Source organism: Hypomesus transpacificus, chromosome 6 (genome assembly GCF_021917145.1).
Source record: "Hypomesus transpacificus isolate Combined female chromosome 6, fHypTra1, whole genome shotgun sequence".
Lineage (NCBI taxonomy): Eukaryota > Metazoa > Chordata > Actinopteri > Osmeriformes > Osmeridae > Hypomesus > Hypomesus transpacificus.
In genome coordinates this window covers 3,339,448-3,366,117 of record NC_061065.1, presented here as the reverse complement: position 1 = coordinate 3,366,117, position 26,670 = coordinate 3,339,448, and the positions used below count along the sequence as shown (strand labels likewise).

Below are 26,670 nucleotides of genomic sequence, written 5' to 3'. Positions count from 1 at the left end.
GACAACCTTGTGCTCCCTGCTTTGCTCTCCTTGCTCTCTTGCATTACTAACAAGAGGAGGGAAGGAGCTGGCGTCACTTGAAGCCAGACGGAGGGGTGAGAGGTGAGGTGAAGTTCCCCAGAAGAGTATGTGAAATCTACACTTGCACGCAATAGTCGGACACTCACATCCAGTTAGGGACTGGAGGATACCACAATCCAGGGGGCAGAACACAGCTACAGGGACATAATGTTGCTAATGAAAGAATCACTTCATATGTGTCAGGGTATATAAAACAAATGATTTTAGAGATTAGAGAACAATGCACTAGTGATTATTCTTCAAGGAATTACATAGGCTGAACACATTTCATAGGGTTAAATTACAATCATATCATTGATCTTATATAGCTTTCTAGTAAGAGTACTCAAGGTCGCTTTACAGAGTCCAGCATTCATTCAGACAGTCAAACCAGTGGTGCTACAGAAGCATGGCTGCCAATCAACGCCTACAGCCCCTCCGACTGCCACCAACATTTATTCACATTCATACGACGCATGTCTTTATGATGGTGGGGTAAACTCCACACAGAAAGGACCTGGAGCGACCGGGGTTTGAACCAGGGACCTTCTTGCTGTGAGGAGACAGTGCTAAACACTGAGCCACCGTGCTGCCCCCTTGGAAGGTCAATACTGCTTGATGGAAAATTAATCATTAGCACCCGCTAATTAGCAAGACAGTAATTGTATCATATTTAGTCACAAAACAACAAATCCAACAGTTCCATGTAAATCTTAACTTGTATTTTATTAATACAGTGTAAAAGAAGAACATTTGACAAATTATGAATATATATATTAACAAACTATTGACAAAAAAAAAAAAGTATCAATAACATTGCATTTCCCTTTATGCTTTCAGAAGTCCACCATGTGAAGTCTTCCCTGCTTCCATTCCATTCTTGAGGGCAACATCTCCACTTCAACATCCTCACACAAACCCCTTCTGAAAAGACCATCATGGACAAACAAGTAACGCAAGAACACATGTAGAATAAAAACAGTACCGCGTGTTGACATGTTAGTTTTAAGTTGCGTAAAAGATCTTCACTCACTTCCCTGGCAATGTGCAGGTATATGTACAAAAATACATTGACATTATCATTTTCATGAATTTCAGTTTCCTCCTCTTGTAACAGTGCAATACAGCTGTTAAAACTATAATATTTGCTTTGGGTGGATGGAGTTGGGTCACCCATTCATACAAACAAAGCTATAATGCTATTGCATACAGGATGTCTACTGTGTACATTTCACATTTTGTAGTGTGAAGGATTCATTCATTTCAGTGTAGCAATGACAGGAGTATTCATGAATAAAACAAAAATTTCAGATGGTCTGCTGACAGAAAGCTATAAATGGGTTTGCCGGGAAAACCATTCCCCTTGTGTAATGGTTGGACCATTACTTAAAAGAAACGTTGTTCTGACACGCCTTGAGCCAAAAGGCCATGAGATTATTTGTGAACTACACATTGTCTGTGATCTGAGAGAGTGATGAAACATTCAACAAGCCAGCTCCTTTTCTTACAATAAATTTAGTTCGGCAGTATTGCATTATCACAGAGTAATACCAATGCAGCACACAACAAAATCATGCCATGTCCAAAAAGTGATGCAACTGCTGTGATGCAACTGCCATTAAAAGTGAAAAAAGATTACACACCAAAATGTGTGTGTGTGTGTGTGTGTATATATATATACACACACACACACACACACACACACACTCCAGAAAGGGGGCAAAACCCGTCCATAGTACGTCCCAGTCCCAGTAACCGTTCGTTTGCCTGCTAAGCCACATGTGGTGGTGTGAATATGGAGCCTACCAACAGCGGGGGGGGGGACCTCTCTCAGCAGACAGCCTAGAGTGCGTATCAAGCCAAACACCTTCAAACAGGAAGAATCCCTTTCAGTACCCCCAACCATACAAAGTAGAAATCCATGTCACGAATACTTAAGAAGTCAAAAAAGAGACGCCAACAGAAAGGTGCCACCAAAAACGCGGCCTCAGTTCTCCCTCCTGACCCAACTACACCTTCTGTAGTGGCTGGGCTGCCCTGCGGCTCGTCTTGACTCGGCTGCGAGCGTATACGCGTAGGAAGAGCGCCAGGAACACCACGGCCACGCCAAAGCTCCCCACCATGGTGACGGTGTGGCCGTACAGGAAGCAGGAGAGCAGGATGGCGATGGCCTGCCGCAGCGTCATGATGATGGTGAAAACGGCGGCGCCAAACTGGGCGATGGTATAGAAGATGAAGAGCTGTCCACAGGCCGAGCACACGGACAGCAGCACGGCATGGAGGGCAAACTCAGAGTGGCGCATCATGAACGCCAGCGAGTCGAAGAAGGCTCCCTGCTCCAGCAGAGATCCCACCGTGAACAAGCAGGAGAACAAGTTTACCCCGAACATCATCTGAACTGACGACATCTTGTACTTGAACAGGTTGTCCTGCCAGTTGGAGGTGAAACTGTCAAAGACGATGTAACCAGCCAGGATGACCACCCCGCTGAAGGTGGTGACTGTGGAGGGGTGCTTGGTGGCTGTGCTGGACAGCAGAAACATACTTACGCCCACAGAGATGAGGGCTGCGGTCAAGTACTCCCAGTACTCGTAACTCTTACGGGAAACTATCTTGCCCATGAGCATGACTGGGATGACCTTGGAGGCCTTGGCCAGCACCTGGGTGGGGAAGCTGATGTATTTGAGAGCCTCGTACTGGCACCAGCTGCTTAGGATGTTGGACAGCGAGGCGAACGAGTACTTGTACATGGGGGCGCCGTGGCGAGGCTGTTTGAGCAGGACACACCAGAGGCCTGACACGGTCAGGGCCAGGATACGGTTCATGAACACCAGGAACTGGGAGTCCTTGAAGCGCTCGCCTTGGTCCTCAGGTGTAGTGGCCCCGTACGAGCGAGTCATCACCCGCTCCTGAAGCACACCCCACGTCAGGTAGGAGGCCTGGAGAGGGACACAACAGCCATCACTTCTTTACATTACGTCTCTTAACTAATAATTAGGGCTGCAATTTACGATTATTTTAGTAATCGATTAATCTGTCGATTCTTTTTATAATTTTTTTATAAAAGTTTTATAAAAATATTATAAAAAACTATTTTTCAAAATGGTATGGGTAGTTTTCACCCGGGCCCTAGCGTCTTCCGAATGTGTGAGAGGAATGTCGAATATGAAACTAACTTCACCTCGGTCAATTAACACACCTTTTCGACATATTTAGGGTGAAATGCTCCCACACCTTAGATGACTTAGGTCATACTGATTTCTCCGCCATGTGTTTGGGAACAACGTTACTCAACAACGTCTCTCCGATGGTCTTTCCTCTACCTCCGCTTTGCTCCGAGCTCAACTCAACTTTCTTTTTTTTAAAATACTAAAAAAACTCTGCGACTTTGTGGTGTAATAATCACAAGACACAACAAATCGATAATGAAATTAGTTGCCAACGCTCTTAATAAATCGATTAATAATCGATTAATTAATTTATCAATTATAATTTCATTGATTTGTTGTTGCAGCCCTACTAATAATCCATAATCACAAAACAAATCACTGATATGGGAGTGCCTTCTCATTAATCAGTGGACCAAATTGAAATATAGCTGCAAGCAGCAATGAGGTGGCCAAGCCGGTAAAGCAGGTAAAATGAACAAAAAACATTTTAGACATCCTCAGAACAGGGTTCTGCGTAAATGCAGCTTTGAATCCATCAATCCTGTTTGCCGGCTTTGCCGCAGATTTTGATTGGCTGTACCGATCAAACCATTTCGAAAATCTTAAATAATTTTAATAGTTTGTGTGAGGATTGCCATGACTATATAGACCAATTATCACCCTACGTCACACGACTGTCAAGCAGGCTCAACTGCGCATGTAGGTTGCAAAAGACAAACTTCTCCCGGGTCTATTACACTTGGAGTGTCGATCAGGTCATCATATATCTCTGGCCACTGTATTGCAGGGCTTGACATTAACTTTTTGAGGCACTTGTCCTTTGGACAAGTACATTTACGTTTCACTTGTCTATGCACAAAAGTCACTTGACCCTGATACCTTTAAATAGCTAAACCAAGTGATCGGGCAAAACTAGCCTGGCTAACGGAGGTCGCTTTCTCAGGCAAATGACGAATGAAACAGGTTTGGTTAAAGAAATCCGAGATGCTGGCTAGCAGGCTCGTATCTACAATAGGCATTTGTAGACGTATCTGGTGTAGAATACAACATTGTGCACACTGCCAGTGAGCGACCCGAGTCTGACTGATGCTAACGTCAAAACGGGGACGCAGTCTCACTCAGATTGCCAGGTTTAAACCAATCACAAAAATAATCGGACCAGCTGACTAAAAGCAGAATTCCCATATCTCATTAAAGCTGCCCTGCTCGACATTTTAGATGTAGAATTGACTGTAAAACTGTAAAATTATGAACTTTGTGACATGACGTGAAGACATTGCTGCCGCCCGACTATGCGGTCTACCGGCTGACATTCTCACTCAATTTCAAGACTTTCGTGATCCAAATCAAAATTCTGATGTGACAGATCAATGGGGAATCGCTTTCTCTCTTAAAGGCTGTCCTCCTCAACCTTTTTGGCCTTTTTGAATATAAGCATTTGTATGATTTGTGTGGTCCTTTTGCCATTTTAAATGCTATCCTTTCCCGGTTTTCTGCAACCACATTGCGCGAACATCCCGAATGTCTACAAACCAATGATTGGTCTATACAGCTAGACTACAGGTAGGTAGCGACTGTGTTGTACCGAGGGATAAGTATTGATAAGATTTTAACAATTCCGATTCCTTATCAGTTCCTGCTTATCGATTCGATTCCTTATCGATTCTCATATCAGTTTTTATTGGGCATGGGGGGGAAAAAAGACCACAAACGGGTTTATTTAGTTAATTTTCTTCTATATTATTTTCTATAATCCTACACACCATATACAGTATGTATGCATACACATTTACATTTTGTCGTCGCTCTTCTTCTACACTTCTATTTGACCTTGGCTGAAAATGGAAGATTCTATTACTAAGCTATGTCAGTTATAGCTACGCTTGGGGATGGGAAGACTACCGATTCGCATCGGTGCATCGGCATAAAAGCTCACGATGCGATGGCCCGGATCAAAAAAGTGTGCACCGGATACAATGTTGAATGAAATAGCGATGCATCGTTTCTAACATCTTTGCATTGGTATAATCCGATGTATTTATATAGAATTGTGTATGCGAACACCTTTAGTATTTAGACATTTGACAAATGATTTGTGACCAATAATTTATATTTAGAAAGTTTCTTAAGCAAGCTCTCATTCTCCACTGCTGTCAGTGGCCGCTTCTCGTGAAGTCTCTCGGCCAAGTTTAGCGCGAATTGGAGGCATGTTCGGGCGAGTGTTATCATGGCAGAGGAAGAGTTACACTCTATAAAGTACACAGGCAGCACGGCTAATTTAGGTAGTCACCCGAAGAGGCTACATGGTATTTGTGTGGAGACGTCTGTCTCCCGCTCGGATTCAGCTATGGCTAGTCAGTGGCTAGCCTCACCGGTACCCCTAGCAAGAATAGGAAGCTATTCTCAAAGAAATAAATCCCTGTTGTGAGAGATAGCTGAGTCATTGAAAAAAGTAGGTCCTTAAAGTAGGACGTATGAGTTCAATTTAGTGTGTGGCGTTATGACAGTGTTTACAGCAGCTTGTGACTGCCAGTAATAGTTTACCCATTTTTACATTCAGAGAACACATACAAAAAAAGCCTTTTCTCCCATGGCGAGCGTTGTCAGATTTGACCCAAGTATAAACAGCTGTAATTCAGTCATATTTTTACATATCAAGGTGATTGTAGTAGGAAGATGATTAGATGACATGCTCGTGATAACATTTCCAAAGTTTCGTCTCCATACGGTAAACCGTCGCAGAGACAAGGCCTCACGTCCGCTTTGGCGTGCTCTTTGTCAAAATCTTTGCGTTACTTGTGAACGGTTTGACTTATCGATAACATTTTGATAACTTTTTGTCGGCATGGTCTGAAGATGATGTGTTACGATTTTCATAAAAATCGGAGCAACGGCCTAGAAGGAGTTCGAAAAAGTTGGCATTTCTTAAAATACAAATGACGGACAAGCCTTGGGGACGCCATAGGGTTCAGTCGAATTGTCTGCATCTAAGGAATCCAATGATACCTCACTTAGTCTCATGGTTCAAAAGTTATGGGCGTAAACACACCTCAAACTTTGACACCTTGGTGGCGCTATAGTGCTTCAGGGATCGACTAAAACTTGAGCCTGCCAAATGTGTTTGAGTGTGCTAAATTTCAAAACTTCGCACCGATCGGTTCTATGGGCTGCCATAGACTCCTAGTCCTAAGTATAATAAAAAAACTAACAATTCCAACAGGTGCCACAGCAGCTTTGCTGCTGCTTGGCCCCTAATAAGTAGAAACACTAACGGTGTGTGTCGACTACAGCGGAGCGGAGCGTCGGCTTCCAATCCATTTTCAATTAAACCGGGCGTTGACGCTCGTGTAGGGCATTCTGGGAGCGTATGCGAGCGTCAACGCCCGGTTTCATTGAAAATGGATTGGAAGCCGACGGTCCGCGCCGCTCCGCTGTAGTAGACACACACGGTTAAGGTGGCTCCGCCGCCTCATTTCTAAAAATAATTTCTAAAAATACACAGCCAGATGATGAGTAGAATGGAAGACGTCTGAGAGGCCTTTCCATCAAAGAGCCTCTAGTAGATGCACATGCCCCCTCACTCTTAAGAATCAGGAAGTTACATCTGAATTAGGTCTGCAACAACGAATCGATTAAAATCGATTAATAAAAGCGTTGGCAACTAATTTCATTATCGATTTGTTGTGTCGCGCGACTATTACGCCATTCAATAAGTCGCGGAGATGTATGAGTATTATTTTTATTTTTTTTATGTTGAGCGCAAAGCGAAGGTAGAGGAAAGACCATCGGAGAGACGTTGTTGAGTAACGTTGTTCTGAAACACATGGCGGAGGCAGAGAAATCCATACGACCCAAGTCATCCAAGGTGTGGGAGCATTTCACACTTAATACATCGAAAAAGTGTGTTAATTGACAGAGGTGAAGTTAGTTTCATATTCGAAATGCGTCTCAGATTTGGAATACGCTAGGGACCGGGTGATAACTACCCATACCATTTTGAAAAATAATATTTTTATGAATATACATACTCAAACATTGTATCTTAACAATGTCTGGCATACTTCCACAGCCTTTACTTTTTCAATGAAGTTCCAAATAAAATGATAGAAAATCACTAATCTTTGAAAATAGCTTAATCCTCGCAAAATCGTAACTTTTTTCAAAATTGTGTCAAAACAAACTTTAGCAATAAATTGCTCATCTCTGAAAATAGCATTAAATCCATGCTAATATTTATTACTTTTTCAAATACCTGTTTGTGCACATCCTGAAGATTTCTTGCACTGTGAATTTGCACTGTCAGTTTGGTTTTAGCATAAAGGTTTGGAAATGAATGCTTTTATGTTTTTTTAATCCGATTCATCGATTAATCAAAAAAAGAATCGACAGATTAATCGATTATTAAAATAGTCATTAGTTGTAGCCCTAATCTGAATTATACAACAGTTAGTTATGACCTCAAAATCTGACATTGATGATACCCTGGGTAATGACCTCTTCATAGTTCTATTAAAGATAATAACACGCAACCACATGTGTTATCAGTAATCAGTTTTCATTAAAGTGTAGGTCAACTTCCCTGCATACTGAAAATTAACTATCCACTTTCTATTGTGTTTGTGGTTAGAAAAAAACATTACTTTCTCCCTAAACAATACTACCGACATTGTCACCCATCTCTACTTCAATCAGTACTAAAAATATCAGAATGCCTGCATCTGCTAAGTGACAGTGTGCTCAAATTACGCAAAGAAAAGGGGTCATGTAGGGGGGTCACCATTCAAACTCTCTAGCTAAATAACACTGCAGTTTATTTTTTATTTTTTTTTGGGGGGGGGGGGCAACAGGCTTTCATAACATTTTCTAGATATGTGTTTAGACAGATTGCGAATGAAAATGGTGTCCTGTGGCTGGACAACATGGAAATATATTCCATGGAGAAACTGACTCATTATTTAAGGACTAACGCAGGGACCCATGATCAACGCTGGAGAAAATGGACTGTATACAAGAGATAAGATGGGTCGTGCTCTCAGCTGGTCTAGATCAAAAATGGTAAAGAGAGAGTAGTGCCCCCCCCCCCCCCACTCTTTTCCTTTTTTCTCTTTTTGTTTTTCTTCTTTTGCTGTGTTATGGAGTTTGTCTAGTGTAATATCGTTTGGAAAATAAATACAAAGTTGTCCAACCAGTAAGACAAGTTATTTGATGACTTGGCTAGACACCACACTCACTTATACTGGATAAGATTGGTTAGACTGGTTAGATTCAAGTACAAATACAAACTGGAATGTTAACCACTCCTTTGGAGTTATATCAAACATTTATCAAGTTTTTTTTGCGTTGACAGTTATATTTGTGATAAATGCGTGATACACTCCAGAGGAGTGGTTTAGTGCTTTTTCACAGTGGCACAATGAAGATTTAACATTCCTGTGTATTTGTACTAGCCTGACGTTGTCATACTCATAATTCTAGTCAGAATATGAGTCTGAAAACTCTCCGTTGGGCTGTGACTACGGGGCGTGTTTCAACCGAACTCGTAAAACAAATGCCTCTTCGCTCAATTGGATAGACCTACAACCAATCAGAGCAACGTAATATGTTGTTTGTTGAAAACGAATTCAACCCAAGCACTCTTTCGTGACGTTGTTGATTACGTTACTGTTGATCATCTGTCCATCATCGTATAAAGCCCGTCCTGGCAATTTCATTGGTCCGTCCCAATTCTGGTTTTCTGTAGTTGTCCCCAATACGAGACCCTCCAGACCCAACTTCCCGACCAAATTTTTTTGTGGGCGGGGAGAAGTTGGGCTGGCAGCCAGGCTAGCAAGCCACGCTGTTTTGCGTTCCTTATTCCTTGACATGGAGTGCAAAGCATAGGGCGATGGACACAGACAATTTCTTCAAAGTTGTTGATGTTCGAAGCAAGACGTTTCCGACGAAAATCTTAAATTTTCTTGAATTGTTATGGCAGCCAACAACGGCACAAGTGTAACCTGAGCTCATGTTAACAACATTTAATTAAACACAACCTATTCTAATCAATGTAATGTTGCCTTCTCTGTCGATATCATGGTACGCTAGTAGACGTTAGACGCTGAACAGGAAACACAAAACCGGAAAGCGGAAGTAGTTCAGCACCCATTGGTTGCTCGAGAAACAGGTGGATACACTTGGGACACCTAGGCTGTGGCTGTTTATCAATCTGAAGAACGCAAGTACATTCTTTCGAAGAACGTTCTGGCAAGCCTCCTTGCGAGAATGGTCTTGCAAGGACGAAGAATGAATTGAGATGGTTAGGGTTTTCCTGGACTCGCAGCATTATGATAACTCTGACTAACTACAAAAACTAGATAACAAAGCTAAAAAATGGTCCGTCTACCTAGCCTGACATTGTCATACTCATAATTCTAGTCAGAATATGAGTCTGAAAACTCTCCGTTGGGCTGTGACCACGGGGCGTGTTTCAACCAAACTCGTAAAACAAATGCCTATTCGCTCAATTGGATAGACCTACAACCAATCAGAGCAACGTAATATGTTGTTTGTTGAAAACGAATTCAACCCAAGCGCTCTTTCGTGATGTTGTTGATTCAGTGTTTCCCACAGATTAGAAAACTAGTTGTGGCGGGGAGGGGGGTGGGGGTTGTCAGACGGGGGGGGGGGGGGGGGGGGGGGGGGGGGGGAGTCGTAATAATTCCTTCGTTAATAATTTGTTACACAGTTAATTTGTTAATAATTTGTTACATTAAATATTAATCCTAAATGATTCACAGCTTCAAAAAATTAACAACAACTAATTTATCATTTCTGCATTATGCATGTAGCCACGCTAGTGCTAAACAACTATTTAACTGGTCGGCTCCAGGACGCCGGGTAAGTAGCTAGCTCCTGAGACTTCTCACCAAAAGAACGAAGGGGAACCTTCGAATAAGGTACCTAGCGAAAAGTAGCCTCAACTTTCCTCGACTTTTAGCTACGGCACTAATGCTGAAAGCTCGTTGATATAGCTGTCGGTCGTACTAGAACGGCGTATGTATGCATTGTTATTAACGTGTGCTGACGTTGTGACTGTGCATATGTGAGAAAGACGCATGAGTGACAGAGAGACGGAGGGAGGGCAGGGGAAAGGAAATGCAGCTGAACGAATACGCTGCGTGTTTTAACCTAAATAGCGATAAAAAAAATGTTTCACGAAACGCAATGTGTGGCGGCCGGTGTTGATTCTGTGGCGCACCGCCACAAATTAGTCTATGTGTGGGAAACACTGTGATTAAGTTACTGTTGATCATCTGTCCATCATCGTATAAAGCCCGCCCTGGCAATTTCATTGGTCCGTCCCGATTCTGGTTTTCTGTAGTTGTCCCCAATACGAGACCCTCCAGACCCAACTTCCCGACCAAATTTTTTTGTGGGCGGGGAGAAGTTGGGCTAGCAGCCAGGCTATATTTGTACCTCATTTCTTAACAAATGTCTTCAAACATTTTGAAGAACTAGGGGCAAGAAGCAATATTAAAAATGAACACCTTTGCTTGACTAAATCAAGACCAGGGTCGATGAGTTAAGTAGTGTGTGCGTATTAACCATAGGGCTTTAACAAAAAAACTAAACTAAGAAAGGTTTGGTGTTTAGTTCCACTGTAAGGCTTTGCAGAAACATAAAAAATGTTGCAGACGGATAACAATCCAAGTGATACTCTGCTCTGGAACCCCACCTGTAGTCCAGCTGCACAGAAGACCAGCTTGATGGCCTGTTTGGTAGAGGACCCCGAGTCTGCCTCATTCCTGGATGCTATGGACACATCTTCCAACAAGCCTGCTTTGGATTCACTCCCAAACACACATGCCTTTACGACAGGATAGCAAATGCCATGACCTAATCGAAGGAGAAAACAAAGACACACACCAGCCTGTATCAGCACCTGAGTCAAGATGGATGACTATCCATCACACTAAATAGCAGAAAGAAGCCCACACACCTGTTTCTAGGTAGTTTAAACGCTTAAAGTAGCCAATGAGAAAGTAGCCAGGGATGATGATGGTGCAGTAGCCAAGCACGTTGAGGAAGAAGCGAAAGAGCCAGACGTCCTTCCAGTCCTGGAGCAGCGATGTGTCTTCACCTGCAGCCAGTGTCGACGACAGCAGCCACAGCAGCCCGGACCAAACCCTAATCACACACACACAGCACATGTCACACACAGCACCACCCTCACACACAGCAGCACTTATTTAACGCAGGTCAAACACACAACTGGATTCAATGCTCATTTGATCGAATACTTATAAAAAGGCCTGTTCCATCATTGAAATGAACAGGTTACAATTACTGTATAGATTACCCTGGTTGAATGTGCGATTGGAAATAATTAGTAAGACTCAATTTCAATGGTCTGTGTGAAAATCACTGGGGTAGGCCCCCATTGGATAGCATTATCCTCTAGGCTATATCAACCAACACAACTCGAACCTTGAAAATCTCTCCTTAAAACGCAGCATGTCAAAAACATGCTCCAATCAGAAGCCACACAGAACTCTCCTCCAACAGACTTTAGAACGGCCACATATAACAAATAAACCAACCCTCTGCTGAAAACCTAATCTGGCCAAGGGAATGTGAGATTCTGTTCGTCGTTGGACAAACTGTACTGCACATTCGCCATGAAGACCTGTCTGCCTGCCACAGAGGCTCTTTGTGTACATGTTTTACCCCTGCTTGGAAAGCCAGGCCACAGAGTCCAGACAGCCCACTGCAGTACGACCTGGGCTGTGAACAAGTCATTCATTACAGAATGCACTGGTCTGTATTGCACTTTCACACCAGACATGTTTACTTTTTATGAGAGGTTTTGGTGCATCTTTGATTGCTACATTTACTAAAATAAAGAGTATATTACTAACTTTAAAAACAATTTCATACAAACACATTCGCTCCACAATTTGACAGGTTAAGATTCAAGTAGCAATGTAATGTATGTATTAGAATAGGATGTACCAAACATATTACAGGTAAAATCACCATCTGACAGAATTAGTACACAACACATTTTAACCTTTCCAAGCTAGCCTACGGGAATTAACACTGCGGAATTCTAAACATCAAACTTAACTAGTTTTGTGAGAGGGCTACATGGAGGCTACATGGTAGCACATTCACAAGGACCTGCTCTGAATTGCAGTTATATAGCAAGCATGTGCTAAATCAAAGCATTAGAAGTTAATTGTGGTATGGAACTTTAAAGTAATGGGGTTAAGACTTCAGCATCAGCACAATGTGTTCCTACCTCCAAGAAAAATATGGCATTTTCCCACGACCAACTATTCTGGCCTGATACCTGGCGTTGCAAACACGGCCAAAAATTCAACTGCTTTTGCTCCTTTGAAACATGTAGACACAAACGGAGCTATACTGGCAGAAGTCTTCTTAAATGAAGGTGTCTGTATTCGTGTCGAACCACTTAGTTTGTTCGCTTTGCCTGCACAACTATCAATTGCTGATGTGTTCACTTCGGGAAAGTGTCCACTCCTTCTCAATGGAAGACGGAAGTTACGTCAAACGGGGTACTTTTCCCTTGCGCGATAGTGCCGCCTATAGGGCTGGATGATAAATGCACGACATTACATTTAGTAAAACTTGTGCAGTGCCCGTGATCCAGTCGGTGTCGGTGAAGATTGAAATACAGATTAGGCCTACTTATTGAAGACGTTTCACCAGGGTTCGACATAAGCGATGGCCCGGGGCCAGTAAAAAGTAACGTCGGGACAGTTAAATAGCCAATGCAAATTATTGATTGGAAAAAAAAAATCGCATCGTTAAAGTTAACATCCTTCATATGTTTAAACATATTTGCAATCTGCTAAATGCATAAATAACTTTGCAGCTCGTGGGATGCACATTTGGCAAATCAAGAGTTGAGTAAGTGAGTGGTTGTCAAATTGTAATTCTCTAATCTCGATACATTTTTTTACAACTGGCGCGAGACAAAAGTGAAGATGAACGCAAAGTAGAGCTATGAGTTCAAACGGAAGGAACTTTTTTCATGGAGCGAAGATGCACTGTGTCGTCTGTCGTATGTTCCCGTCTAAAGCAGAAAAAAGTGGATCTTTTTTACACAACAGCTGGTTTGCGTGACAGTTAAGCGGATGGTTGACAATCCATCTTCCAGGCCGTTGACCATGCTGGTTAGGAATTTAAATGCAGATGCCCATCATGTTATGGCACGACTTATAACAACGGCATATCACGTAATTCAGACGGACAGACGTTCGCCTTGTTCCCCCAGGCTATTGAACTGCAGCAGAAGAATGGTGTCGACTTGGGTACATAGTATCATACTGATGAAATGCAATGGAAGCTTTTATCAATTAGCATTGAGTGACCAGAGGTTTCAGTTTCAGCCAGACAGTCGTGCAGAGATGGCTGTCAGCAGGGAAGAGAGCAGTTTTGCTGACTATTACCTTATTATTTTTTATCACTAAAAATTTGATTTCATTTTAGTTTTTTTTATATCCAGGATGTGTTTAATAAATGGTTAAACATGTTAACAGAATAACATAGGCCTAACTTATAAGCCTTTGGTTTTGTTGTAACAATGATAAATTACAGCCAGTAAAAGTAACTTACTGGCCCCATAAACATTTTTTTTTTTTTATGTTGAACCCTGCGTTTCACAGTCAACATGATAACACTAGAGGGGGGGGCGTAAAAAAAGTGTTCTAAACCCTCACTAATGTGTCTCTGAAAATGTGACGACTCCAACGCTCCAACCACTCCCCCCTAGGCTATTAGACAAGTTTACGCGCCAAAACGAGGGGGCCGCCATAACTCTACAAATATGCAATTAATTTCCGCCGGAAGTGGTTTGCACAGCGTCTGCCAGTGTAAACGCAGCGATTTGTCTATGCTAGCTTGGGATCACGGTTCTACTACTTTGACATACTTGTCGTTTGACATTTACTACTGGATAAGTTGCCAAGTGCCAACGTTGTGGCATGTACTTGTGCATGACGTCGTCGCCATACTTTTAAGTACATTTAGAGTAGATTTATAGTTATAAAGCTTTTGCCAGTCCATCATTTTTTAGCTTTTAACATGGAGTAAAGGCAATGTCAGTAGATGACTTTTAGTCGGTGATTCATTAGAACATTTGTTGTCTAGCTCTTCTCTCAGCAAAATGTAAGCTAATTATTTGGCTAAAGGATGCCACACGTATCAGACAGAAGTTGTTCAATAAATTCGTAGCCCGACATTAAAAACATTTATAGTCGGTTAACTGATCGCGTTGTTGTACCCAGTCAAAGGAATAAACATACAGGAACATCACGAACATTCAATGGTCTTGCCAGTTATCCTGGCAAAACATGTAGCATAATGTTCTTTATTTATTGCCAGGACACTGTACAAGTAGCCTAGGCATACGTAAAATTGAAAGCTAACGCACATTTTTTCTGGAATTTGTAGGCTATACTTGATGTTACATGTTGATGTTCAGCCTATTCAATGTAACAACTTCAGAAGGACAAGACAGGCAGTACACTGTTATCGTTATTTACGTGGCTTGTCACTGCCTGAAGTGCCTACGTATCTATTCTTCCTATGAACCCGGTTATGACTGCTTAAACAAGCACCGGTTGGCTACACACCTCATGCCGGGCTTATGTAGATGTGTGTATTGGCACTTAGAAAGGTTTGAATTATTATATTCACATATAAATGTATAATTATTAAATCCACTGCAACAATAGGACAAAGGAACACCAACAAAATGTGAATAGCCTACAAACAATACTGTAGTATAGCCTAACAGTAACGGTGCGTTCACACTGCAGCGGGGCGGGCAGAGCGGGGCGTCGACTTCCAAATCATTTTCAATGTAACCAGGCGTTGACACCCGCGTAGGGCATTGTGGGAAGGCAAGAGGGGCGGCGAAAGTAGGATTTTTCTCAACTTTATGTAAATGAGGAGAGTGAAAACGGGTTGGTTTCTTGTTTCTTGTAACGTAGCAACTGTTTGTCATGGTAAACATTTCTAGGTTTGACAATGTCAAGATGGAAGAGCAACTCATCGTTTGTGTGTCTTCATACCCAGTATTGTATGATACGTCTATGTTCGATTACAGAGACATAAACAAAAAAAATGATGCCTGGCGCAGGGTTGCTGAGGTTGTCGGCGTCCCTGGTGTGTTGTATTTTGTACTTTAATTCAGTTTCTTCACATTACGTAACTTTCTTCTGTGCTAGCTGCACAGTCTAGCTAGCTCACCCGGCACACGATTGACATTCAACGCTGAAATGCTGGCTGGCAGCCACTCGCTATCCATACAGTGAATGTGTAGTGGCAAGTCATAATCTAGCGATTGATTTGCAGAGATTTCGAGTAATATAATAAAAGGTCAACGTTTATGTCTGATGCATCTTTTTTTCCAACCGGAACAAGACCCGTTCCATAGTGCGGGTGGCATTTAATCTTTCACTCGGCCTAAAAAAAGTGTGGAAAAAGATAACTTATTGTGTGCTGTAGATAAGATCATGTCAGATCTAGAATGCGTGTCGGATTTTTGCTTGCAGGGCTCTCAAGTGTCACGCATTGAGAGTGACAGTCACTCATTTCAGTCTTTAGTCACGCCCTCCCGCCACACATTGTATTTCTCACGCCGAATTTTTTTTTTTATAATATATTTAATATGCCGCACCACCCAACCAAAATTCCTCTGGCCGCCCCACTCTCACTATGGAACCGGCAGTCAAGCGCGTCTCCCCTGGAGTTCTTAGTCGAGCCTGCCACTTATCAGCAAATCAAAAAAAAGAAAGGGTCTATACAATAGCCAATCGGAAAATAGCACCATTGTATCTGGGTAAGATTTGATGCAACAACCAATGGAAAAAAAGCATATCCTGTAATTTTTTCGGGATTCTGCTACGTCTTCCGAAAGTTTTGTTCACCTACAAAGCAAACCGCTGGAGCTCGAGCATTTTGAGCACAGTCATGATCTCCTGTTTTAATGTTACAACAAATTCACAACTTGTTTGACACAAACAATGACAACTTGACTGCTGTTAAAAAATGTTTCCCAGATAATTAGCATCAGATTTTCACGAGTCTCTTTAACCAACAGTTTTACAGCCTGTTCACTGACAACACCTGCTCAGAAAAAGTAGTTCATAGATGTAGCCGGTTTGTATCGGTGAAACTCACTCGTCAGGTAACTAAAAGGCCACCCGCATCATTTGTTTTCTACTTTTTCGTTGGCGTAGTTGGTAGTGGGGCGCTTGGGATGTCAGAGGTGGTAGGATTGAACCCAGTGAGGAATGTAATCAGTTCCTTTAACTTTTAATATAATGTCATATTTTATTATTATATCCTGGCCATGGATGCATTAATCGTTGCTGCCTTTCAAAGATGTCAGGTAAAAAGCAAATAATTAATTAATTTTGACCCCCTGACGGGGGTGGGGGGAATGTCACTGTTGCCTGTCTTCAAAACTTGAGAGCCCTGTTAATGGGTGTGAAAGTTGTATTTTGTCTGCACATTTGCCATGACATTATACGAACTACAACAGTGATTTGAGAGAACTACAGCTCTGAATTAATCTGTCTGACACGCCCCCGAGCGTGGTGCACTGTGGGAAGGCCGGCGGTGCTGAGCGGTAAAAAAGTCTGCAGTGTGAACGCACCGTAACAGGCTAGAGGCGATTCTAGGTTTTAAAACTGGTCGTAGCACTCTATCTTACCACTCGTTCAGGTGCTTTCTTGAGTGTTTGCAACTAACTACCGCACATGTCGTTCCCGAACCACTTTTCTTCATGTTGTAAATTTTATATCCTCTTTGTCACTGCGATATCAGTGCTTTGTCGGCACAACTGATCTAGCTAGTAAAACAAACCCAGCCCGCCAGAACGTAAGTGGATTGCATATAGGGGAGCAGTTCAGGAAGTAGAGCGGAAACGGCTCAAGAACTTGTCTGATAGACACTGGCTGTTTATCAATCCACATTTTTTTCCGTTGTTGTGTTCTTGCGAACTCGTTTGACGTCATCTTTTATTGCCCAAGTACGGTTCCAATCCAAAGAACACAAGTCACCAAGAACGCCAAAAATACCCGGAAATGTTCCTGATCCGCCCCTTTTATCGAGGATGCATCGGATGCATGGAGTTAATATAACTAGAGTAAGCTACTTTTGTCTTCCAAGATGGCGTCCCTATTCATTTCTATGAAAAGTGCTCAGTGGCACAGTAAGGCAAGCGAGAGCGCGAGACCGGGCACGGCCATATTTCCACTTCCGTGTCTTCTGGTCTAGCTTTAAACTGGCTCTTTTTTTCCCTAGCTCCGAGACCTCGTGCACGCTTGCAACTAGCTGTACACGTCATACTTTGCGACAACCAGTCGCGAGCATAGATTTATATGGTTACGAGCGTGTGAGCTAAGGCAGAATCTATGGGCAGAAAGTCCGATAAGAATCAGAGACATGATGCAAACTTAACGGAAATGTATTCTGTCACTGTATAGTATTCCTTCTACTTGTTTTTTAGAAATAGGCTATAGGGCTAAATATAGGGCTATTCTAGATGGAACTCATCACATATGTTGCTTTTTTTCTTCGTGATATGAGTATGATTTCCAACGCATTGTATCGGATGAAATGAACTGTTAACATGAACAGCTCCGTCGTTGTTCTCGCCAGGCAAAAAAAGCTTAGTTATTTTGGTAACCGAACTCTTCCATAATGCAGACTTACCATAGCTTACTGTCAACTTTATATTCAAACAAAATGCCACGAAATTCACACTGCCTTCAATTTCACTTCAGTGTCGAAATGCGACCTGTGTTTTATATGTTCAACCAAGAAAACCAAACGTCTATTAATGGATATAACGTGATCTAACAAGACATGTTAATAATGTAATAAATAAAAGCTCGAGAAGTGTGTCTAAAATATACTTGTTTGAACATTTGCCTTTGAAACGGGCATATTCATAGAACCATATAGGCTACATGACGTTACCATCAGATGTAAGTTGGGGTGAAACATAGCTACTGAGGACCTTCATTGTCCCACAAAATCAGTCTGGCACGATCAAAAAAAGAATAATGTGTGTGTTTAACAAAATCTTCTGAAGGCAAGACTAATATTATTTAAAAATATATCATTTCCTATTGTGGTTAACAGTTAAAGTATTAATCTTCGTCTTTGCTCCAGATAGACATGTCAACAATCTATGCTCGCGCTTAACATAATATATTTGCCATCATGTCATGAAATTTTTTACAAAAAATCAAATCCGTTTTAAAATAACGGGAATAAACTATATTAACAACGTTTCATGTATGTGTGACAACGATTTGCTGAACTTGCTACAACAAGGCAGGCAACTCAAGCCATTTCTCCCTGTGCTCATTCAATATAAGTCTATGGCTCATTCAGCAAGGTAAATCGGCTATCGGCCAATGTGAACTTTTGTGCTCGTGCCCTGTTAGTATCCGCGAGCACATTTGCAGGCAACTTTTATTGAGGTAAGCAAATAAATGGGGTGCTAGTTTACCCATTTCGGATTGGTCTAAAACTTAGCAAAAATCTGGAAAAATTATTCTATGAAAAAGCTAGTAGTATGAGCCAGGTTTGAGAATCAAACTAAAATTATTGGGGGAGATAGTTTTGTAAATGTTGACTGGAGTTAATAGAATAAAAACGACCGGAAGAGTCAGGAACCTAACCGTAATGCAATACCACCTACATCCACCGGGGCCGTTGCTTCAAGCCGAGGGGCGAGGGGTGGGGGCTTGGAGAAAACATAGAGTTAATATAACTAGAGACAGCTACTTCTGTCTTCCAAGATGGCGTCCCCATTCATTTCTATGAAAAGTACTCAGTGGCGCAGTGAGGCAAGCGAGAGCGCTAAATGGACCGCGCCATCTTTCCAGACCGACTCGTCCGGTCTTGCGCAGAAGCTTATTCCTAGCTCCGAAACTCGTGCATTCTTGCAACTAGCTGTATACGTCATACTTTGCGACAACCACTCGCGAGCTTGTAAGCTGGAGCTAAGGCATAGCAGAAAACTGTCAGAATGTGGTACAAGCCCGATCAAGAAGCAGATGCATGTAAACGTTACGAAGATCAATACAATTAGTACTGTAGTATTATACGTGCAGGGCCTATACGCTGTTCTTTTTGCTTCGTGTTTATAGTTTGACTGCTGTATTGTGTTGGATAAATAAACTGTAAACTTATATATCTGGCTCTGTCGTTGTTCTAGCTTTGCAAAGCAAGCTAAATTAAGCCTGTATAGCCTACCTATGTTACTATTATAATGATGATGAGTGTGTTTACTATTACTAGCTTATTGTTAATGCCATCGTTGTAGTGTTGACAAAGTTAACAATATAACAACCATATTGTGGCTATCAGACATATTATTCATATTCGTCCTTGCTCCAGAATAACATGTCAACAATCAATAATGACGCCGTAACATGCCACGATATTACAACTAATTATATGATGCTATAATTACGTTTGTCATGCCGTGAGCATAATAATTTGTTCATTACGAAATGGTTAAATCTGCTTTAAAATAACGGACATAAACTCTACAAACAACCGTCTGTGTATGTGTAACAAATGTATGTGTGCAACCATTTGTAAAACGTGCTACAATAAAGGCAGGCAACTGTAGATTATCAAGCCCTTTCTCCTTGTTCTCATTCAGCTCAGGTAAATCAGCGATTTGCTGATGTTCCCTTTTGTGCGCGTCCCCTGTTCGTATCCGCGAACACGTTTCCAGGCAACTTTTCTTGACGTAAGCAAATAAATGGGCTGCTAGTTTACCCATTTCGGATTGGTTTCAAACTTAGCAAAAATCAGGAAAAATTATTCTATGAAAAAGCTAGTAGTATGAGCCAGGTTCGAGAATCGAACAAAAAGTTTTGGGGGAGATAGTTTTAGATATGTTGACTGGAGTTAATAGAATAAAAACGACCGAACGAGTCGGGTAGAAAATCGGAAATGCAATACCACCTACATCCACCGGGGCTGTTGCCTCAAGCCGAGAGGTGGGGGCTTGGGAGAAAACCAGAATCGGGACGGACCAATGAAATTGCCAGGGCGGGCTTTATACGATGATGGACAGATGATCAACAGTAACGTAATCAACAACGTCACGAAAGAGCGCTTCGGTTGAATTCGTTTTCAACAAACAACATATTACGTTGCTCTGTTCGGTTGAAACACGCCCCGTAGTCACAGCCCAACGGAGAGTTTTCAGACTCATATTCTGACTAGAATTATGAGTATGACAACGTCAGGCTAGTGGCTTGCAGCTTTGAAACTACACCCTCCAAAGAAAGTGTATGTTTGCTCTTTCCATTTCTTAAAAAAAAAGCCAACCGAGCTGTATCCTATCCAGAGCTTTATCTGTGCTACGCAATAATGCAATAATGACATCACTATCAATATTGCTATTATTAATGGTAATGTTAATAGTAGGTGGATAGATAAAGACAGTAAGCATGAACGTATTAAATTACATTGTCAAGTGCTGTGCATAGCCTATGTAGTATTATATTTTTACCTTCCACTGAATGAATAGCTGCTGCATGGCTACATGACTTCCCTAACTCGGCTGCCGACTGTCTCAATGTATTGTAGCTAATGTATTGTAACTTGCTTAACTACATGCTCTATGGTTCTTCCCTTTGGCACTTATTTTGGTTGTTCACAATATGTGCTTCATGTTTTGGCTTTCCGCAATGTTTTTGGGGCTATCTTGTTGCTATTATCAGTGACCAATGCACTTTGTAAAGCTCTCTCTTGGAAGTCGCTTTGGATGAAAGCGTCTGCTAAATGAGTAAATGTCAAAGACTCCACTTTCCCTCAGCGTTACCAATGCTGTATGTTTAGCTTAATTGACACTCTGACTGGGCTCTACTGCTGCCTTCAAAAACATAACGCTGCTGTGTTTCTTCAACAATACTGTAGGCTACCTATTTTGTTACTATGCAAGTAAGTATATGCCATGACATCTAGCCACTCTGTCAGACGGGATGGATGAGGGACTGTTACGGTACTGTCGTCACGACTTGTTAAAACATCCAAGGTGTGTATCCACCTCAGTTTTTTGTCCATTTGTGCTTCATCCATGGAGAAACACGGCTTTTACAGCAAACAAGATAGCAATCTACGAGCAATCAAATGTAGGCCTACCCCAGCTAACAAAATGACGTCCCCAGGACGTCCCCTGAACGTCCCCGAATGTTATCAGGACGTCGCAAGGGAATGTCCCCAGGACGTTTTTTGTAGGGTCCCCTGAAAGTCGCACGTCGCAGACAAACGTCGCCGGGACGTCCATGTAACGTCCTCATAACATTTAGGGGACGTTCAGATGACGTTTGTCTGTGACGTCATGGGGACGTTCCCTTGCGACGTCCTGATAACTTTCGCATACCAAATGCAGAATCAATTTCTCAACCTTAATTTATAGTCACATTTATGGATTTAATGGATATTTGTTGTATACAAAGTATAAAATGCATATTAGCCTATAGTGCAAAACTAAACTGAATGTATTCACTTAAACTCAACAAGGTAATTTGACATCTTTATTTTTTAAAATCAACTTTAAGTATAACAGGCTGCTGCTAAGTATTGTGTATTGTAACTTATTATGTGTATGCTTGTAGAAGAAAAAACAAGATTTATAGTATAAACAAACACTTTATTCAAATACATTTTAAAAGCCTGAATTATTTTCTTATATTTTAATTGTGTCAACCCCTCCTCATTCCCTCCCTACTCCTCCTAATCGTCCTCCACCAGTTCGTCCGGAATCAACACCTGCAACATGAATTAGCTACAGTTAGAGAGGCAGCTAAATCTTTTTTTGCGTCATGGACGTCCATTTGGACGTCCATAGACTGACGGCGATGGCTGCTGATCTTTGCATGGATGGACGGACGGCGATGCTGTTCAGAGTGCCGTCCATAGAGGGAGCATATATTTTGGACGGCGTCATAGCCGTCCATATGGACGGCGATGCTGTTCAGAGTGCCGTCCATAGAGGGAGCATATATTTTGGACGGCGTCATACCCGTCCATATGGACGGCGATGCTGTTCAGAGTGCCGTCCATAGAGGGAGCATATATTTTGGACGGCGATGGATTAGCAGGGACGTCCGTCGTTAGGGGGAGCATAGATCATGGACGGCGTCATAGCCGTCCATATGGACGTCCATAGAATGACGGCGATGGCTGCTGATCTTACGGACGGCGATGCTGTTCAAAGTGCCGTCCATAGAGGGAGCTTATATTTTGGACGGCGATGGATTGCATGTTTAGCAGGCTGTTGAGCTAACAGAACTGCCGAAGGCTACCATAGCATGTAGCTAGCTACATTAACTTTGGATGATTCAATCTTTTGTCAAGTTAATTTGTATGAATTGCATGTTAGTGTAGGCCATATATTTACGCCTTTTTTTTTTTTTTTACATAATCAGCAGTATAATCTCATGACAATATAGACTTGAAAAACAATATGTTATGGTTTGGGTTTGCCTAGATATAGGCTACATATATTTTAATTATTTCGAGAATTGTTAATAAAGACTCATTTAAAATTTTAACATTGTGTTATGACCCTATGAAATACATTGCCATTTAGGTCTTTTAAACCGTCAGTTTAAAGTGTTTTATGGGTGGATTTGGAGCCACCAGTCAGTAGCTCCAATGTTGCGCACGAACCACTTTGAGCGGAGACAAATGCAAAACGTAATAGCCTATAGGCCTAACACTCCAAATTTTTAAATTTTAAATGAGTCTTTATTAACAATTCTCGAAATAATTAAAATATATGTAGCCTATATCTAGGCAAACCCAAACCATAACATATTGTTTTTCAAGTCTATATAGTCATGAGATTATACTGCTGATTATGTAAAAAAAATAATAAAGGCGTAAATATATGGCCTACACTAACATGCAATTCATACAAATTAACTTGACAAAAGATTGAGTCATCCAAAGTTAATGTAGCTAGCTACATGCTATGGTAGCCTTCGGCAGTTCTGTTAGCTCAACAGCCTGCTAAACATGCAATCCATCGCCGTCCAAAATATAAGCTCCCTCTATGGACGGCACTTTGAACAGCATCGCCGTCCGTAAGATCAGCAGCCATCGCCGTCATTCTATGGACGTCCATATGGACGGCTATGACGCCGTCCATGATCTATGCTCCCCCTAACGACGGACGTCCCTGCTAATCCATCGCCGTCCAAAATATATGCTCCCTCTATGGACGGCACTCTGAACAGCATCGCCGTCCATATGGACGGCTATGACGCCGTCCAAAATATATGCTCCCTCTATGGACGGCACTCTGAACAGCGCCGTCCAAAATATATGCTCCCTCTATGGACGGCACTCTGAACAGCATCGCCGTCCGTCCATCCATGCAAAGATCAGCAGCCATCGCCGTCAGTCTATGGACGTCCATGACGCAAAAAAAGATTTAGCTCCTACTGTACAGTTAGACAACAGATCAAATGCAAAGAACAATAAGTGGAATTGTATTTTTATGGAAGCAAATCGTGACCAAAATTCAAATGAAAATGCGTGTCCAGAAATGCATTTTCATTTTAAGAATGTGGCTGCATTTTTTGACTCATAAATGAAATTAGTAATCAATCATCCTATTTGCATTTTAATTTTCTTCCTTAAGACTGCTCATTCTTTCACTTAATTAAAATGAAAACGAAAAAGACATTTGAAATTTAATTTTCAAAATATGCCCCAGCAAATAGATACCAAAATTCAATTTGAAATGTAAAATTTTAAAATGAAAATGCATTTCCAGGAATGCATTTTCATTTTAAGAACGTGGCTGCAAAATCGTGACCACAATTCAAATGAAAATGCATTTCCAGAAATGCATTTTCATTTTCAAGAACGTGGCTGCAAAATCGTGACCACAATTCAAATTCAAATGCATTACCAGAAATGCATTTTCATTTTCAGAACGTGGCTGCAAAATCGTGACCACAATTCAAATTCAAATGCATTTCCAGAAATGCATTTTCATTTTAAGAATGTGGCTGCATTATTTGACTCATAAATAAAATTAGTAATCAATCATCCTATTTGCATTTGCATTTTCTTCATCAAGACTGCACATGTTATGCCATAATCAACAAAAAAAACAGAGCGGACATTGCATTTTCATTTTCATGTTCTGCCCGCAAAGAACTGCCCATAATTCGAAAACGAAAATGCATTCTGAGCGGCGCAGTAGAGTGACGTCAGTAGCCGCTCTTCTTCAGCTCCCTGCTGACCGAGCTACCCATCTTGTTCGGTAGGGTGCGGTGTGCACATACGCATTGCATTACATGGCAAATGTGCCGGGAAATTGATTGAATTGCCGGGTCTTTAGAGGACGCATCACAGATCATGGCGCTCCCTCAAATTGTGCAGACACTGATATAATTAGCTGAGCTGGTAGAAACTAATAATATATCTGAGTCTGATGCCCGTGACCGAGTAGAACAAGTCACAGAGAGCTTGGCTGCATACTCTGCCGTCACAGACGTACACATTAATGAGGTTGCCATAGTAAACCTCTCTTCAGTCCTGGAACGGCTGGATGCTGTGGAGCCTCAAATGGGACGGGGACGACCAACCATCCACATCCCGTTCGAGTCCATCGAAAACTATTTACTTAAGGAAGAAAATTAAAATGCAAATAGGATGATTGATTACTAATTTCATTTATGAGTCAAATAATGCAGCCACATTCTTAAAATGAAAATGCTTTTCTGGAAATGCATTTTCATTTGAATTTTGGTCACGATTTGCTTCCATATATTTTATCCATATGCTCCTGGAGTTATTTTTAGGACCGTAACAAGTGAAACGGAAAGCTTCCCTGACCTTCAGTATCCAGATATTTACAACCATCTAGCTAGTGCTAATCAACTTTCCTTCATTTACTCATCGTGAACATTTGTCCGACGTATATCATTATGCTACTTTTCTTGCAAAACGTCTTGGTTTATTGTAGCTATAGTCTAACTGTCCAAAAGTAGCTTAAGCTAGCAATTGCTACTCTATAGTACAGTAGAGCTAACGCTACTTGACTAGCCTTCACCGGTCCAAAAGTAGCTTCAGCTGTTATGTATTTTCTGTATCCTTAAAGAGACGACACCAATAGGCATCCGATTTAAAGCTAGCTAGTTAGTGCTATCGAGAACATTGTTAACTACTGTACAAATTAAGATGATACTGTACTGTACGACGTCTCGATTTAGCCGACTTACAAAACTAGTGCCAACTCAAATTGGCTAGAAATGTATATACATTAATTTTCAATATGGCTATTTCACGTTGGATAAACATACAAATACATAAGCTAGATAGTAGTGCTAAAGTTTGTATTAAAACATTACTGTACCTCAAATTCTGTCCTTCGGGTGGCCCACGTTCACAGGAGTGCGCTAAATTACTCTAAACTAGCCAACTACACAAAAAAATACTATTAAAAACACAAAAACAAAGTACTAAACTATCAACACTAAAAGTTAAGTTTAAGATACATCTACACGAATTGATTATCAAACGGTATTATAGCTATAAATGAAGGATGCGGGATCAAAAAGTGTTGCTGTCTCTCAACGACTTCTTCACTCAACAACAGGGTTCACGTCACGAGCGGTGACGTCCGCGAGGAACATTTTCTAGCTGGTGCTTGGATAGGCTGGATCCAGTTTAGATGTTGTTTCAGTAGCTACATCCCCAAATTATTTATGACTATAATGTATTACTTCGCTCAAATGCAAGAATGACACACAAACGAAAATATCAGTTCGGAATTAAGATGGTTACGTTATGACCAACGAAGTTTTTAACATAATGTCATATCATAACCAACCAGCGACGTTCCTGGGACATTCCTGGAACGTCCCGAATGTCCCCGAAATTTTTTAACATAATGTCGTATCATAACCAACCAGGGACGTTCCTGGAACGTCCCGAATGTCCCCCGAAAGTTTTTAACATAATGTCATATCATAACCAACCAGCGACGTTCCTGGGACATTCCTGGAACGTCCCGAATGTCCCCGAAATTTTTTAACATAATGTCGTATCATAACCAACCAGGGACGTTCCTGGAACGTCCCGAATGTCCCCCGAAAGTTTTTAACATAATGTCATATCATAACCAACCAGGGACGTTCCTGGGACGTTCCTGGAACGTCCCGAATGTCCCCCGAAAGTTTTTAACATAATGTCATATCATAACCAACCAGGGACGTTCCTGGGACGTTCCTGGAACGTCCCGAATGTCCCCGAATTTTTTTAACATAACGTCGTATCATAAGCAACCAGGGACGTTCCTGGAACGTTCCCTGAAAGTTAAAAAATAAATGTCTAAATTGTGACCTTTTAGGAACTTTAATAACGTCCT

At 41.6% G+C, this 26,670-nt stretch overlaps 1 protein-coding gene across 1 annotated transcript; it reads right to left on the bottom strand.

The window, feature by feature from the left end:
• Positions 1-767: 767 nt before the first annotated feature.
• Positions 768-12,782, bottom strand: slc35b2 (solute carrier family 35 member B2). The gene is made up of 4 exons (XM_047021919.1): positions 12,511-12,782; positions 11,209-11,396; positions 10,945-11,105; positions 768-2,999 (listed from the first exon to the last, which is right to left on the bottom strand). Exons 1-4 carry the CDS (start codon positions 12,528-12,530, stop codon positions 2,070-2,072), a joined length of 1,299 nt encoding a protein of 432 aa, XP_046877875.1. The 5' UTR covers positions 12,531-12,782; the 3' UTR covers positions 768-2,069.
• Between the last annotated feature and the right edge of the window lie 13,888 nt (positions 12,783-26,670).